The following is an 18,487-nucleotide window of genomic DNA, read 5'->3' as shown; positions in this document are numbered from 1 at the left end:
TCAAACAACCTAGCTTTTATTGAACAACCTAGATTTTATTGAATTTAATAAAATCAAATTATGTTTTAATTTTATTTTCTATTCGCTATCAATACTTGCCCTCAGGACGACGTACAGGTGGAAAATTGCCACTGTCAATACTCCCACCAGGCCATGAAAGGTCTTCGGTGTCACAGTTTGGAGGCAAAAACGTAGGGTTGCAGTTACAGTGCTTTTTGTTGTTACATAACTGAAAGCAGAAGAAATACAGGCTTATGAAGCAGGCATCAGGAATGACATGTGTACAAATAGAATCATAAAACGATACCGAGCTCAGATAAGGCTGATTTTCCTATGTGTTTGATAGGGGTCTGAATGTGTGTGTGTATGTGTATATGTGTGTGTGCATGTGTGCATGTGCACGTGTGTTTGTGTGTATGTGAGCATGTATGTGTGTGTGCATGTGCGTGCACGTGTATAGGCATGTGTGCGTGTGTATGTTTGTATCTGTGTGCATGCATGTATGTGTGCATGTGTGTTCGTGTGTGTGCATTTGTGCATATATATGTATGTGCACGTGTGCGCGCATGCACATGTGTCTGTGCGTGTGTGCATGTGTGTTTGTGCACGTGTGTGAGCATGTGCCTGCGTGTGTGCATGTCTGTGTGCGTGTGTGCACGTGCATGTGTGCATGTGTGTCTATGCACGTGTGTGCATGCATATGTGTGCGTGCATGTGTGTGTGTGCTTGTCTATGCATGCATGTGTGCATGTGTGTCTATGCATGTGTGAGCACGTATGTGTGTGCGCATGTGCATGTGCGTGCGTATGTGTGCGTGTGTGCATGTGCATGCATGTGTGCATGTGTGCATGTGTGTGCATGTGTTCGTGTGTGTGCATGTGTGCATGTGTGTGCATGTGTGTGCGTGTGTGCATGTGTGTGCATGTGCGTGCATATGTGTATGCGTGTGTGTGCATGCGTGTGTGCATATGCGTGCAATTGTGTGTGTGTGTGCACGTGTGTGCAGCAGTGCACTCTCTTTCCTGAGATCAGTCTCAGTGCTGATTATTCTCACCTCAATCTCTGGTACTTACACCTTGATTGTTGCATTTTTGAGGAGTGCAGTCGTAACCCAAGTATGCGGAATCCTCACATACCTTATTCCTGCAAACCTAAAAAGGACAAGCCAGAATAAGTTAACTGATGGGTCATCTGAATTTGCCATTTGATAAGAAGAATTCCATACTATCCTAATACAAGAGGTATTCATTTAAGAATAAATATCAGTGTACTAACAATGAATCATTAATTTATAACGCTACTGTGTTTCCAGCATTAGGTGAAACTAATTATCTGGGAGTAAAGGAAATAATAAGAGCACCTTCCCTGCTTATACTGAACAGGAGGCACAGGTAAGAAGTAAGTAAAAGACAGGCCAACACGTGATAAAAGTCATAATGGGAAACAGATGGATTTATGGACGCATACAATATAATTTATCTGATATTTGGAATGGTAAAAATCTTCCCATTGAGCTGTGATGGCAAATAGGAGCAGGCAGAGAAAAGCAGCCAATATTTAGAAGGACCCCAAGAGGAAGGTAGCATGGGACCTTCAGGAAGGATAAAGGGCTATCTGGCCACTGCACTAACAGCCATCTATCATTCATCAAGTTTTCAAGTTCTACAAATGTACCCTGCCCTAGGGGGATCTCAGTGAACAACACAAATCTCATCTAGCTCACATCATAGTAAAAGAGAGAGAAGAAAACAAAAAGCGAGATGCTACGTGTGAGAAGATGCTATCAGCCGTCAAGACTGCATGAGAGAGTCTTCATGAGAGAGTTTAACCAGCAAATAATTGGCTGTATTTAGAAGTTTAATTACGAGATCAAAAAGCTGATAAAAGTAGGTTTTGAAAAAGGGAATAGGAAGGGCAAGAAACTGTAGATAGAAAATTAGACAGTCATTACAATAGTCCACAAAAATGTTAACTGTAGAGTAAAATTGAGTGATAGTGGAGCAGGATACTGGTAAAAATATTGTATTTGAGACATAGTCAGAAAGTTACAAGAAGCTTAGTTAAGCTCATATGGGTTGTATATGGAGGATGAACATAGATGACTAAATAATACCAAGGATTCTGACTTGTTTAATTCTTTTGGTGGTAAATGAACTGATATAAGGAAAGCTAAGCAAAAATCACCAACATTTAGATACATTATTATCAGAGACCTATTTCAATCTATATACTTGAAACTGACAGGGAAAAAATACTTAATGAAATGTAGTTATAAGTTGTTAAGCCAAAGAACATGTAATTGGAAATATTTTTACAAAAATGTGTGCTAAAGGATATTGGCAGTATTTCTTCAGAATTTTTTTCCTCTAAAAATATATGAACAATATACAAATTTTAAAGTCCAAGAGTTAATCTGTTCACATAGTTTTGCTCAACATTATTTAATCTGAAAAGATATATTATTTATTGCATCAGATAATTATGGCAACACATACTTTTGTTGAAGATTTAGTAGGAAATAGGCTAATGATCAATAGGTGGTCATGTTATTTGGGGTGGTTGTACCAAGTAGTTTAAATGTTCTCTGGACAAAGGAAAGTACTGCTACAGTTAGAAAAATATCTGTTAGAGGTGGAGCAAGATGGCGGCCGAGTAACAGCTTCCCTGCAACTGGGCACGGTGAGACTGGGGAGAGAAGACTCCAGGCATCTCTGGCTGGTGGGATCTGCCCAGAAACATCCCTCTGGGGACACAGAGAGTCAACATGAGACTTCTGGACCCCATGAGGAGGACAAAAGCAGTGGAGAACTGGCATGTGGTTGCATGTGTTTGCTCCGTCTAATCCCACCGGCAGCTGTAAGTACAGCAGCAGTGAGATTACAAACTGGAAAGGACTTACCTGTGAGCTGTTTTGTTTTTTTTTTGGAGGTGGCACTCAGTTGAACTACCTTGTGAGAACTTGGGCAAGAGTGCGGAGGACTGTAAGCATTGTCTAGGGCCCCAGACTGAGCTGCTGAGCCAGCCAAAGCTAATAGTGTTCGGCTGTGGGCCAGGCAGAGCCATTGTGGGAGAATTGCCCCCGGCAAGCTCTGCCCTCAGGGTCACAGAGCAAGGACCAGGCAGGAGACCTTGGGCGAGTAATCTAGGGACTGAGCAGCCTAAATGCGGGGACTGAGATGCCTCACAGCCTTGGCCCTTGGGGCATAGAGTGAGACCGGTTTTGGCACACTGGGTAAGTGGACAGGCATTCCAGGAGTGATCCCAGCAGCAAGTGCTTTCCTGGGAAAACTTCTGCTTAGCCAGGGTTAGCATTTTTTTTTTTTTTTTTTTGTAGAGACAGAGTCTCACTTTATGGCCCTCGGTAAATGCCGTGGCCTCACACAGCTCACAGCAACCTCCAACTCCTGGGCCTAAGCGATTCTCTTGCCTCAGCCTCCCGAGTAGCTGGGACCACAGGCGCCTGCCACAACGCCCGGCTATTTTTTGGTTGCAGTTTGGCAGGGGCCGGGTTTGAACCCGTCACCCTCGGTATATGGGGCCAGCGCCTTACCGACTGAGCCACAGGCGCCGCCCCAAGGTTAGCATTTTAAAGTGCCTTTTAAGTGGGCTGAGGAGAGATTCAGGTTCTCCACCCTGCAGGGTTTGAGAAATCAGCAGAGGCCTCCAGTCCCCATCTCATACAGCCATATCAACATTGTGATTAAAATCTCATATCCCAGAAGATCACCTGCTGCCCAGACAATACTCAGCAAGATATATATACTGCTTTGCTTTTTTTTAAATTTCAACGTTTTTCCCTCTAGATTTTTCTTTTTTCTTTCTTTTCTTCATTTTTCTAGTTTAAATATAATTTTCCATTGTTGCCTACCTTAACAATTAGAACTTCATTTTTGCTAGTGTTTCTACTCCTATTAGTTAGTTTTTCCCCCAATTTTATCCCGTAAAGTTTACTGTTTGCTTGTTTTGGTTTTATTTATAGCATTTTTTCTTTCCTCTCTACTTGGTGGAGGTGGGGTACTGTGTCCAAACAGGCTAGCAAAAAGCTGCTGACCTCAAGGGAACCACCCAACCTGGCACCCCCAGAAGTTGGGGGTTTTAAGGTTGGGTCAAAGTGTCCTACTGTACACATACCTTGCTCCTGTCTCCCTCTTTCTGTGCCTCTCTTCTTTTTGTCAATATTCCATTTACTCACCCCCTCTCCTTTCTCCTTTCTCTCTCTCTCTCTCTTTTTTTTTTCTTTTTTCCCTTCTTGCTCTTCAATCTTCTCATCTTTCTGGTCCTGTACCAAAAGGACTCATTGATACCCTAGTCCAGAGGCATGGTAACTTAAAGAGCAAGAGGAAGTGAAAGGAAAATTAGAGCAAGGAAACTCATGAGGAAGAAGCAGAAGAAAAATCCTGGTAACATGAAAAACCAGTCCAGAGCAACTCCCACCATGGGACTGCTGCAGTCCAGAGCAACTCCCACCATGGGACTGCTGCAGTCCAGAGCAACTCCCACCATGGGACTGCTGCAGTCCAGAGCAACTCCCACCATGGGACTGCTGCAGTCCAGAGCAACTCCCACCATGGGACTGCTGCAGTCCAGAGCAACTCCCACCATGGGACTGCTGCAGTCCAGAGCAACTCCCACCATGGGACTGCTGCAGTCCAGAGCAACTCCCACCATGGGACTGCTGCAGTCCAGAGCAACTCCCACCATGGGACTGCTGCAGTCCAGAGCAACTCCCACCATGGGACTGCTGCAGTCCAGAGCAACTCCCACCATGGGACTGCTGCAGTCCAGAGCAACTCCCACCATGGGACTGCTGCAGTCCAGAGCAACTCCCACCATGGGACTGCTGCAGTCCAGAGCAACTCCCACCATGGGACTGCTGCAGTCCAGAGCAACTCCCACCATGGGACTGCTGCAGTCCAGAGCAACTCCCACCATGGGACTGCTGCAGTCCAGAGCAACTCCCACCATGGGACTCCCACCTACTGTAGAGGACTCTACCTATAAAGAAATGTTAGAAATGACAGAAAGGGAATTTAGAATACAGATGATGATAACAATGAAGGAAATGATGGAAACAATGAAGGAAACTGTGATAAAGTGGAAAATAACCAAAAGGAAATCGAAAAACAGAATCAAATAAGGGATGAAAGATATGAAGAATATAGAAAGGCTATAGCAGAGCTGAAGGAACTGAAGCAGTCAATTAGGGAACTTAAGGATGCAATAGAAAGTATCAACAACAGATTAGATCATGCAGAAAAAAGAATCTCAGAGGTAGAGGACAAAGCACTTGAGATAACTCAGATAGTTAATGAGGCAGAAAAGAAGAGAGAGAAAACAGAACATTCACTGACAGAACTACGGGACTTTATGAAGTGTTCAAACATACGAGTTATAGGTATCCCAGAAGGGGAAGAAGAATGCCCCAGAGGAATGGAAGCCATACTAGAGAATATTATAAATGAAAATTTCCCAAATATCACCAAAGATTCTGACACACTCCTTTCAGGGGGGATATCAGACCCCAGGTCGCCGCAACTCTAACTGATCTCATGCATCAGTAGAATCAACATTGTTAGAATGTCCACACTATCCAAAGTGATTTACAGGTTCAATGAAATGCACGTCAAAATGCCAACATTGTACTTCACATATGTAGAATAAATAATTCTATGCTTCATTTGGAACCAGAAAAGAGCTTGAATAGCCACAGTAATCTTAAGCAAAAAGAACAAATCTGCAGGCATCACACTGTTAGACTTCAAACTATACTACAAGACTGTAATAATCAAAACAGCGTGATGTTGGCACCCAAAAAAGAGAGACATAGACCAATGGAACAGAACATACGAAAAATTCCAGACATAAATAAAGCCATCTACCAACAGCCAACTAAACTTTGACCAAGCAGACAACAATATACACTTTGGGGAAAGAAGCCCTATTCGATAGACAGTGCTGGAAAAGTAGATAGCCACATGCAGAAAAATAAAATGGCACCCCTATCTTTCAGCACTCCCCCAAATTAATTCAAGATGGATAAAAAAATTAAATGTAAGGCATGACACCATAAGAATTCTAGAAGGAAATTTAGGGAAATTTCTTCCATATTATCACCTTGGGCAAAGAATCTGTGACTAACACCATAATGGCAATTACAGCAAGACATAAATAAACAAATGGGACTTGGTTAATTAAAATGACCAGGTATAGAAATCACAGAACAACAGAAAACCTAGAGAATGGGAGAAAATATTAACAAATCATACATCTGATAAAGGGCTAATATACAAAATCTACATAGGACTCAAACCTACTAGCAAGAAAAAAAAAACTGTTAAAATGTGGGCAAAAGATACAAACAGGCCTTTTTAAAAACAAAAAAATTAGATAAATGACCAAAAAACATTTGAGAAAATGTTAAATGTTACCAGGGAAATGCGAATTAGAACCAAAACAAGATATTGCCTTGCCCCTGTTAGAATGGCTTTTATTAAGAAGTCTAAAAGCAGTAGATGTTGGCACAGATGCAGAGAGAAAGGAGAGCTTGTACACTGTTGGATTGCCAATTAGGACAACTGATATGGAAAACAAAAAGGAGATTCCTCAGAGAACTAAAAGTATACCTATCATTTGGTCCAGCAATCCCACTGCTGGGTAGCTCCCCAGAGGAAAAGAACTCATTTTATTAAAAAGACAATAGCGGCCAGGTGAGGTGGCTCACACCTGTAATCCCAGCACTCTGGGAGGCTGAGGCAAGTCAATTGTCAGAGCTCAGGAGTTCAAGATCAGCCTGAGCAAGAGTGACACCCTGTCTCAAAAGTAGCTGGGAGCTGGGTGTTGTGACAGGTGCCTGTCGTCCCACCTCCTTGGGAGGCTGAGGCAAGAGGGTCATTTAAGTCCAAGAGTTTGAGGTTTCTGTGAACTATGAGGCCATGGGCAACAAAGTGAGACTCTGTCTCAAAAAAAAAAAAAAAAAAAGATATTAGCGCTCAAATGTTTATTGCATACCAATTTACAATGACAAAGATCTGGAATTTACCCAAATATCTGTCAGTTCATAAGTAGATTAACAAAATGTGGTATACCTATACCATGGAGTACTACTCCACCACAGAAAGATGAATTAATGCCTTTTGCATCATATTGGAAGGAACTGGAGGCCATTATCTTAAGCAAAATATCTCAAGAATGGAAAAACAAACACCACATGCACCCTCAAATAAATTGAAACTAACAGAGAGGCACACCTGTACACAGAGAGAAGTAAAAATCATCGTCAATCAAGCAGGAGGAGAGGAGAGGAAGGAGAGGAACCTATCTAACAGATACAGTGAACACTAGTCAAGTGATTCACTTAGTGCCCTGACTTAAGGCACATAACAAAGATATTTGCACCTCCTTGATATTTTGAAATTTAAAAAATCATAAAAATACATAAAAAACAGTGAGTTTGTTATTTTCCATTTTTCTTTATTGAATGCATGCTTCATTCTCAGGGAGAATATTAAATATTCTTTACCAACAGAGTATGAAATGTTAGGAAGTTACATGGGAAGGAAAGGTCACTCACCCGATTATTACCACAGATGGTCCCGTCTTTTACCCACATATGATTGCTGTCCGCATGACCGTGGGGATATTCCAGGGCAACACAGATTTGTTCATTTGCGTTGACATAAATGACGGTTGCGGCCATCAAGGCAAGTATCTTATCACTGTTATATTTACATATTAATTTTCCACACTTCGCATCTCTGTAATTGACCCAAAAAGGAAAATGATGAATTCTAATTTAGAGAAATATTGAAAAATCATCTTTAAAACAGATTTAAATAAAGTATTCAAGGTTTTTGAAAAAACATCAGGGACTGATTTTTAAAAACCCTCCAATGTGGGGCAGCGCCTGTGGCTCAGTCGGTAAGGCACCGGCCCCATATACCGAGGGTGACGGGTTCAAACCCAGCCCCGGCCAAACTGCAACCAAAAAATAGCCGGGCATTGTGGGGGGTGCCTGTAGTCCCAGCTACTTGGGAGGCTGAGGCAAGAGAATCGCTTAAGCCCAGGAGTTGGAGGTTGCTGTGAGCTGTGTGAGGCCACGGCACTCTACCGAGGGCCATAAAGTGAACCTCTGCCTCTACAAAAAAAAAAAAAACCCTCCAATGTGAGGGCCTTGCCTACGAACAAGGTTCCCTTTTCAACTTAACGTACGGGTCCCAAAATGACAAAATTCTAAAACTTGCATTCAAGTAGTATTTCAATGTCATGCTATCAACATGAAAATAAAGCCATTAAGATGCATCATAATGATGTGACTGCGAACTGCAGGAAAATCATAAAACTAACCAGGATATGAGGAAGTGTGAGCAGCCTAAAAATGGTAACTGAAGGTTGACTTTGCAGCAAAAATAATTGAGAACTAGAAGACTGTTGAAAGATATTTTCAACGGTGAAACAGAATATCTACAGTTTTCCCACTGTACACACAGAGAAAATATCCCCCGAAACGAGGTAATGGCATTTTCCAACAACAATTAAGAAAATTCATTATCAGCAGTCTTGGACTCATGAAAAGCTTAACCTCTTTACATCGAGCGGAATTTATTCTAGATGAAGCTTGGAGCAGTGTAAAAGTCATGTAGCTTTGTTAGGTAAGAAAGTTCCCTTCTGTTACTAGTAGAAGAGAGTGGTTTTCATGGATTTGTGCTAGATTTTGTGATAAATCACACACTGAAATAGAACTGTGGAGGTAAACCTGCTAAGGGAGCACCATGAGGGAGAGCCAGTGGGGAGTTAACCAGCTTCCCTCAGAAGATTTAAAAACTGGCCCATTTGTCAAAAACACCTATTTCAGGGCTATGAATATTAACCAAAAGCAAACAATAAAATGAGAAGGCTTTCTTTATGAAAAGCTGCTATAAAACCCAGTAAGAAGAGGGGGTAGAGGGCTGCTGTCTTCTTCCCTGAGTCTGTTCCCTGCCCCTACCCCCATCTCAAAACAGTCCTATGGGCAAGGTAGTGCTGGTGGTGAAAATCGGTGACTTCCACAGCAGAGGAGCTGTTTTTCCCAATGTAATGTGCAGGGGCGAAAAAGCATTTTCCCCAACATTTAATGGAGATCTAGATAGCTTAATCAAGCAAGAAAGAGATTAAAGGCATCCCAATAGTAATAGTTTCACTCCACAGCAGAAGCAGACGAACGGCAATAAATTAAATAACGCATTTCTTACACCTTTCCTGTAAGAAAATGAAAAGAAGTTCTTCAGATGAAAGGAAACGATATGATTCAGAAACTTGGAGCTACAAAAAGAAAGGAAGAGCCTCAGAAAATAAACACATGAAAGTAAAATATTCTTTTATTTTTCTTACCCCTGGTTGAACCGACAGGTAACTCACTATCTGCTTTAAAGCAATAACAGTAGGCTGTATTGGGTGTGTTTAACATTTGCATAAGTAAAATGATTAATAGTGATGTTACAGGGACTGAATGTCACTCCCCTGCCCTTCACATGAAGCAGTGTTAGTGTTGTCGGAGGGTGAACTATTATTGTATTGTACATTGTTATTTAAAGATAGTAGATATAAGTGCACATTATCAACCGTTTTAATTTAATTTATTTTTATTTATTTATTTTTTTGTAGGGACAGAGTTTCACTTTATGGCCCTCGGGTAGAGTGCCATGGCATCACACAGCTCACAGCAACCTCCAACTCCTGGGCTTAGGTGATTCTCTTGCCTCAGCCTCCCGAGTAGCTGGGACTACCACCACAACGCCCGGCTATTATTTTGTTGCAGTTTGGCTGGGGCTGAGTTTGAACCCGCCACCCTCGGTATATGGGGCTGGCACCCTGCCCACTGAGCCACAGGCGCTGCCCTTGTTTTATTTTTTTTGAGACAGAGTGTCACTTTGGCACCCTCGGTAGAGTGCAGCGGCATCACAGCTCACAGAAACCTCAAACTCTTGGGCTTGAGTGATTCTCTTGCCTCAATTTCCCAAGTAGCTGTGACTACAGGCGCCCGCAATGCCTGGCTGTTTTTAGAGATGGGGTCTTGCTCTGCTGGTCTCGAACCTGTGACCTCAGGCAATCCACCCGCCTTGGCCTCCCAGAGTGCTAGGATTACAGATGTCAGCCACTGTGCCTGCCAACAACCAATTTTAATTGGAATGATCTAAATAAGCAATTAAAAATCAGAGATTATCACTCTAGATACTGAAAAAATGACCCAAGTTTGGTTTAACATATGAAAATCAATTAATGTAAAGTACTATATAAACAAAACAAAAACCCCATGAAATTATGGCAGTATTTGAAGGAAAAGCATTTGAAAAAATGAAACCATTATTTAGTACTGAAAGCTCTCAACAAACTGAAAGAAGGGAACTTCCTCTATCAGATTAAAGAGCATTTAAAAACACCACAATGAACTTAATGATGAAAAGCTGAATATTTTCCATAAAACTGAAAATCATCAAGAGTGTTCACTTTCTCTCTTTTAAATGCAGCATTTTAATGGAGATCGAGATAGTTTAATCAATCAAGAAAGAGATTAAAGACATCCTAATAGCAAAAGAATAAATTAAAAATTTACTTGAAGATGAGGTGATTCTACACATAAATGCTGACACACACACACACACAACTTCAGGATGGTCACACAATACAAAAGATCAAGATCTGGGGGGCCAGTAGCTCCTGCCTGTAATCCTAGCACTCTGGGAGGTCCAGGCAGGAAGATCACTTGAGCCCAAGACTTTGGGGTTGCTGTGAGCTAGGCTGATGCCACAGCACTCTAGCCTGGGCAACAGAATGAGACTCTGTCTCAAAAAATAAAAACATGAAATCAAATTTTAAAAGACCAAGGTTAACACAAAAACATTATTTGTATTTTTGTTATGATTAGTAAAGACAAGTAACGAACAATGTAAAAATGAAATTCAGAGAGCTATTCTGTTTAAAGTGGTCTCAGGGGCGGGACCTGTGGCTCAAGGAGTAGGGCGCTGGTCCCATATGCCATAGGTGGCGGGTTCAAACCCAACCGCGGCCAAAAACCACAAAAAAAAAAAAAAAAGTGGTCTCAGAAGAACATTTAGGAATATATTTAATGAAAGAAATATGATATCTGAACACGGAAAATTAGTAAATCTGGCTGAGAAAAGTTAAAGAGTGAAATAAATTGAGAGATATTATTTATTAATTGGAAAATTCCAACTATTAAGACGACAATTTACCATACAACACCTGCCGTACCTCTTTGCATACATATACAGACCAATGCATGGGCAAGTGATGAAATTTGAATAAAATCTGTGAATTTGCCAATGCCAATGTTCTGAAAAATATGTTGTAAGGCAGAATCTAGAAAAATATGTCATAAGGCATACATTTAACTGATTTTACCTAATAAAAACAAGGACAAAAATCTGTCCTTAAATATTAATCATCATTTAAATGTATCTCAACTGTTAAAAATTTACTAAGCATGAATTTTGCATCTGTTCACCTACCTTTTTTTTTCTTTTTTTTGGAGACAAAGTCTCACTATATCGCCCCCTGTAGAGTGCTGTGGCATCACAGCTCACAGCAACCTCAAAACTCTTGGGCTCAAGCCATTCTCTTGCCTCAGCCTCCCAAGTGGCTGGGACTACAGGTGCTTGCCACAACACCTGGCTAATTTTTTTGTTGCAGTTCTCATTTTTTTAGCTGGCCCGGGCTGGGTTTGAACCTGCCAGCCTTGCTGTACATGGCTGGCACCCTACCCACTGAACTATGGGTGCTGTCTGTTCACCTACCTTTTAAAAACTAAGATTTTAAGGGCCAAAGTCTCATTAATTAACAAAAATCACTAATTATATGCCTCATGTTACCATTATGTACATCATTTAAGGTATTACATCCCTCGGATTAATGTGAGTATCTGCTTATAGTACATGTTATACCATAAAATTTTTATTTGGCCCATGTATTTAGACTCCATGCCTGAGGTCTAAAATGCTACTACATGACCACTGCCATATCAGAGAGAATTCAAAAAACCAAGAAAGCCAGGAAGGACTGACCCTAGGCCAGCCACAGACAGACATAAATACACATGTTGTCTAAATAACCTCTCAGTCAGCACAGTCTCAGCAATGCTGAACATATAAACATCTCAGGACTATTTTCTATAGACTGACCTTTCCTACCTTTGGCCAAAAGAGGGAAGTAAAAATGGGCAAACCAGCCTTTGTTATTCCTCAGGGCCTTGGCGTGGATGAGCGCTGCCCTGCACTCAGTGTGCCCACCCACCCAACACGAGCAATTCCATACAACATTAACAGGGAGCAAGGCCAGGCTATGACCACCAGTGATTAAGAACAAGAAAGCGAGTCCACTCTGAAAATCACGTCTGGGCACAGCAGAGACCATACGCACTGTCCGGCCATGGAATTCCTGCAGCTCCTCGGGACTCACCTGACCCGAGTGGCCTGTGCGTCTTCAGCAATGACCCCTTTAGCTTCACTTTAGTCTTCCTTCCTCATATGTAAGATTCATTAAGACCCATAATGACAAAATGACCTCCACTTCGTGTCAATTCAGAGCAAATGTCGACTTCCTGAAACTCTCCTGAACACTCCCTAACACAAGCACACGTCTTAGAGTAAGTGTGTAAAACTCTGCAACCAAGGAACCCCCCACCTTTCCACAGTGGGGGGATTCTCCCTCCCTGGAACGTTATCAGAAGCACAACTACAGGGGTGTTCCTGGGGGTCTCTGGCTGGAAGGCATGGCGGTAAGGTAAAACTGTTCTGAAACACACAGAGGCAAACTCACTTTGAGACACTGCAGCACATTTAACTAGAGGAAGGAGCCACGTAACTAACCTTGTAGAACAGCAAGTACATCATGAGAGATTTTGTAGATGTGGCTTTTTTTCATTTTAAATTTACAAGAGCACGTACAATCTCTGAGCTTGAATAACCAATAAACAGAATTAGAAGATGGCGCTAACATCACTTAGTGACCGGAGAATCAGAGAGACTGAGCACGAAAATCTGCATATAGACTGTGCCTTACAACCTGGCTGTTTGCTGAACTAAGCGTGGGGAGTGAAGAATCCAGGGAGCACATTAACAGCGGCTCCTGGAGCTGTATGGATGGACGTGGAAGACATTATTCTTAGTAAAGCATCACAAGAATGGAGAAGCATGAATCCTATGTACTCAATTTTGATACAAGGACAATTAATGACAATTAAGGTTATGGGGGGGAGGAAAAGCAGAAAGAGGGAAGGAGGGAGGTGGGTGGGGCCTTGGTGTGTGTCACACTTTATGGGGTCAAGACATGATTGCAAGAGGGACTTTGCCTAACAATTGCAATCAGTGTAACCTGGCTTATTGTACCCTCAATGAATCCCCAACAATAAAAAAAAAAAAAGAAAATGAACACTGTTTTCTGTGGCTGCTCACAGACGGGAAGAGTCGGTGGTTTTGAATTCAGCTGTGTAAATTCCTTCCTTAACAAAATTCTTTAGCCTTCAGAAAAGAGGAAATGAATACAGAGTTTCAACATGTATTATTCATAGCAAACAATAAAGTTAAAATTGTACCACTGCTTTTTAAAGCTAATGAAAAGGAAGGCAAAAACAGCAAAAAAAAAAAAAAACAAAAAACAAAACTGACTTTTGTCTCTACGAGGTTTACAATTTTCCATCAAACACGATCTGACTTTATACCGGGTGATATTTTGCTTATCTATAAACGTAATTGGCGATATTTTCAAATATAAGGTAATAAGCAGAGGTTCTCAAATAGATTTCTGAAAACATACTTAAGTTCACACTTTTTGACTCCATCAGCGTTTGGGCCACAGTTCCCAGATTGGTCACCCTTGGTATTAAGTTCAACGAAACACTCGTCAGTACCAAACTGCATAACTAAAAAAAAAGTGTGATTGGTCATATTAAATGAGCACTTATTTAAAATAATCAACAAAAACACATAAAATTACAAAATGAGTTAAAATACATTTATTTACAAAACAAGATCCTACTACAACTTTTAAAATAAAAACTAGATTTAAGATTATGCAAAACCACTTAATACTTAAAAATTGAAATGATTCTTGACTACTATCCATAAACATATACCCAAGTTAACCATAGGATAAAGGTTAACTTCTCCTGTTGCTAAGTTACACATTCCTTTCTATAAGTACATAAGAGACTTGTTAAAAGTAATTGAATGACTAGCCAATGAACAGTTATTTTTTTCATAAATGTCTTTTCAAATCAAACCACTAACCAATTATGCTATTTTTTTTCTTTTCTTTTTTTGTTTTTAGAGACAAGAGTCACAGCTCACAGCAACCTCCAACTCCTGGGCTTAAGTGATTCTCTTGCCTCAGCCTCCCGAGTAACTGGGACTACAAGCGCCCGCCACAACGCCTGGCTATTTTTTCTGTTGCAGTTTGGCCGGGACTGGGTTTGAACATACCACCCTCGGTATATGGACTGGTGCCCTACTCACTGAGCCACAGGCGCTGCCCTATGTTATTTTTTTTTATCATAATTTCTTCAAACCAAAAAAATCTTGGCATCATTCATTCTCACTCTCACTACAAATTCATATGCATAATCCATTTAATTTTAATTCTCATAAGATCCAACCTACTTAGAGACAAGTTTATTTTTCATAACCCATATTGGTTCTGCTCCGAAACATGTAGCCAAAAGTCTTTGACAGGAGATTGACCCATTGCATAGTGGTGATGGAGAAAAATGACATTCCAATATTCCATGAGAGGAGCCTTGGTGGACAGACTAGGATCTCAGCTGAAACCCCTACGGGCACAGGTGAACTCAAAATATAGTTTATTTTACCTCGGAGGTTATTTATAAAGATGATTATGGGTGAGAAGTTAAAATTTTAAGCTTGGCTAGGGCAAAAAGCTATTCCTGGAGGGCAGAAAAATAAGCCCTATTTTAATGATCTTTTATAGCTGTAATGACAAAATACAGTATGTAATTGGTTTCTTCCTCAAGGCTTTTTCCTGGTTCTAAACATGTGTAGGGCAGGAGATTCATATATAAGGAGAGATAACTATAGTCCATAAAGTAGAAGGGAAGAGAGAGGGGAGGGGAAGGGGAATTTGGAAAGAGGGAGGGTATCTGGGGGGACCTCACCTAATGTGCATGATGCAATGGTACCTTTCAAAACTATTAGAAATGAGTATAATTGTGATGGATGTGTTACTTAGTTCAATGTAAGCATTTCACATTGTATATCCAAGCTGTACCCTGAACCCCATAAATGCATCAATGTACAAAGCTCTGGAGGACTATAGGTGCCCACCAGGACACTTGGCTAAATTGCCTATTTTTAACAGAAATGGGTCTCCATCTTGCTCAGGCTGGTCTTGAAGTTATGAACTCAAAGGATTCTCCTGCCTCGGCCCCCCCAGAATGCTAGGATTTCAGGTGTGAGCCACCTCCCCCTCCTGAGCTTTTTTTTTTTTACATCTGGTAATTTAAAATTACAATGTGGAGGTGGTTTTAGAGCTATGAATATACTAAAAGCCCTGCATGCTACATTAAATGGGTGAAATATATCCTAATAAAGCTGTTAAAAATTGAATAACAATGATTCAATAAACTTCATACTAGATATCTCCTCTAATACAATATCTTGTCAAAAAAGAAATCTGGACTTTTTATGTTTGTAAGAGATAAAGTATACATCCTAAGGGGGAATATTTTCGGGGACATTACAAAGTGACATTACACAGTCGATTTCATAAGTAACATAAAATTCCTGAATGTATATGCACTTAAATTTAGACCTTCACATATCTGAAGCAAAAATTGATAAATTGAAAACAAATTCATAATGATGGATAAAAGTTTCAACCTATCTCTTTCAGTAATTGATATAACGAGACTACAAAAATAAAGATATAAAAGGTGCGTCTGTGACTCAAAGGAGTAGGCTGCCGGCCCTACAGGCTGGAGGTGACGGGTTCAAACCCAGCCCTGGCCAAAAACTGCAAAAAAATAAAAAATAAAATAATAAATAAAAAAACAAAGATATAAAATACTTGCAAAACAGTATCAGCTAACTTGACCTAATTGACATTTATTTTATAGAATGCTAAAAGTAATAATGGAAGAACACACAACATTTTCAAGTCCATTAAAACATTCAGGCAAATGATATTTTAAGACATGAAATAAAAACTCAATAAAGTAGTAAATATTGGAATTACATGAGTGTCTTTCAGACCACAACGAAATTAAACTTATTATTAAAGAATTCCCAAATACTTTAAAATGAAGTTGTGATCTCCTAAATAACCCAGGTATAAAGGCAAAATGAGTGTTGGATATTAGAAAATATTTAGAATTTAGTATCAACATTGTGTGGCTGCAGATAAACATCTGGCCAGAGGGGGATTTATAGCATCCCTGCTTCTTTTTAAATAATGACCTAATGACACTGGAAAACAAAAGATAAAGCAAAAAGTAGAAGAGAAATTATCAATATGAGAGAAAATATTGATCAAAGGGAAAGCCAAACAATAGTAGGAAAAATCAGTGAAATAAATAATCTGGATCTTTAAAAATAGATCCAGGCGCGGCGGCTCATGCCTGTAATCCCAGCACTCTGGGAGGCTGAGGCGGGTGGATTGCTTGAACTCAGGAGTTGGAGACCAGCCTGAGCAAAAAGCGAGACCCCGTCTCTAGTAAAAATAGAAATATTGAGGCAAGAGGATTGCTTGAGCCTGAGTTGGAGGTTGCTGTGAGCTATGATCACATACCATGGCATTCTACCCAGGGTGACAGCTTGAGAGTCTATCTCAAAAAAAAAAAAAAATTAATTGGAAATTGATAACTGTTTTTCAACGCACCTTTCCTTGGACACAGAAATTAGAATTGGACTTGCTACCTGTACTAGTCGAGAAAAAAAGTTGATCTGCTTGGCTGTTTTTTTTTTTTTTAATGAATATTCTTAATATTTCCTCTGCCAATGGCTCTTGATTCTTCTGATATAGGCCTGAAATACTATTGCCAACGGTGTGGTCTCCATTCTCTCCAGCAAACCATTCCATATGTGGTTCGTACCATGGTTTTTCTTTTTGTTTTCAACTTCAGTGCACATGAAGTCTTAACAACGTGACAGAATCTGGATTTTCATGAGTCCTCATCATAGTTGCCCCAGCTGAAGGCATGCATGAGTGCTGAAAATTATACTCAGAGCCTCAAGCTGTCACCCTGGGTAGAGTACTGTGCTATCACAGCTCACAGCAACCTCCAATTCCCTGGCTTAAGCGATCCTCTTGCCTCAGCCTCCCAAGTAGCTGGGATTACAGGTGCCCGCCACAACGCCCAGCTGTTTTTTGGTTGTAGTTGTCATTGTTGTTTGGCAGGCCCGGGCTGGATTTGAACCCACCACCTCTGGTGTATGAGGCTGGCGCCTTAGCCGCTTGAGCTACAGGTGTTGAGCCATTCCTCAGCATCTTTTTAATGTCTTTATTTATGTGCACATATTTGCTCGTTCTGTGTTTACTAACAACACTGTGGAGGTGGAGTCAGAGGAGAGTGTAGCTGGTGCTCAGTTTAATGTCTTTCTCTTTAAACTCAGAAGGCCCATCGACTTTGAACATTTCCATTCATTATTTTGTGGAAATAATTCAAAATTGTAATTTCAGGTTACTTACATTTTATTTTTTACAGTATTCCTCTTCTTTTTCTATATATATATTTTACAACATTTAAATTCAAACCACACTATTTTAAAAGTCAAAATCACATATCAACACCTATTTCATTTGTTTCCAGAAAACATACACAAAAGAGAAATTGGATTCTAACGAATACCCTCAGAGAACACGGCTGTACACTGCAGGTCCCCACTCCTGCACTCGCCGTCAATACAGAGCCACAGGTTCTGCCCACAGGGCGTCCCGTCCTGAGCAAAGACGTTTTCCTGACATTGTGGCGAAGATCCGTTGCAATATTCAGGGAAATCACATTCGTCGTATGCTGGCCTACAGACTTGTTCTTTTCCCTTAAACTGATGGGGCAAAGCAAATAATACTGAATAAAGCAGAAATGTGAGTACAGAAGCATTATAGAGAATGACAGCATTACTTACGTTGGTAAACAGAAACATTTCTAAAAGCTCTTACATGGCACTCTTCACAGCACTCTCCTCTGTCACAAGACGAACCTCGTGTCAATCTACATGTTGCAGCATCACAGCAGTTGTCTTCAGCAGCAGCACAGTTCTGAAAGGAAAACAAAATACACCGACACGTCTTCTAACTTGCATTGACGTTGGACATGCATTTTCATGGTGTTAACATGATACACATAGTGTGCACAGAAATACAACGTAATACACACATGGATGCTTAACAAACATGTTGCCAAACAGAAAAAAAAATTAAGAGACTTACTCACCAGTTACCTACAAAATGTAAGACCGTATGGATTTTTTATATTTCTAGAGTA

General features: G+C 40.5%; 1 protein-coding gene across 1 annotated transcript in view; it reads right to left on the bottom strand.

The window, feature by feature from the left end:
- Window positions 1-18,487, bottom strand: part of ADAM2 (ADAM metallopeptidase domain 2) — a 92,896-nt gene that overhangs the window by 10,352 nt on the left and 64,057 nt on the right. Inside the window, exons 11-16 of the mRNA XM_053578751.1 lie at window positions 18,163-18,261; window positions 17,852-18,047; window positions 13,807-13,912; window positions 7,571-7,754; window positions 1,074-1,151; window positions 100-229 (exon numbers count right to left, since the gene is read on the bottom strand). Of these exons, the coding sequence (XP_053434726.1) occupies window positions 100-229; window positions 1,074-1,151; window positions 7,571-7,754; window positions 13,807-13,912; window positions 17,852-18,047; window positions 18,163-18,261 (793 nt within the window). The remainder of the gene's footprint in view (window positions 1-99; window positions 230-1,073; window positions 1,152-7,570; window positions 7,755-13,806; window positions 13,913-17,851; window positions 18,048-18,162; window positions 18,262-18,487) is intronic.

This window comes from Nycticebus coucang, chromosome 24, assembly GCF_027406575.1.
Source record: "Nycticebus coucang isolate mNycCou1 chromosome 24, mNycCou1.pri, whole genome shotgun sequence".
NCBI lineage: Eukaryota > Metazoa > Chordata > Mammalia > Primates > Lorisidae > Nycticebus > Nycticebus coucang.
The sequence above is the reverse complement of the archived record's forward strand: the minus strand, read 5'-3'. Positions and strand labels throughout refer to the sequence as shown.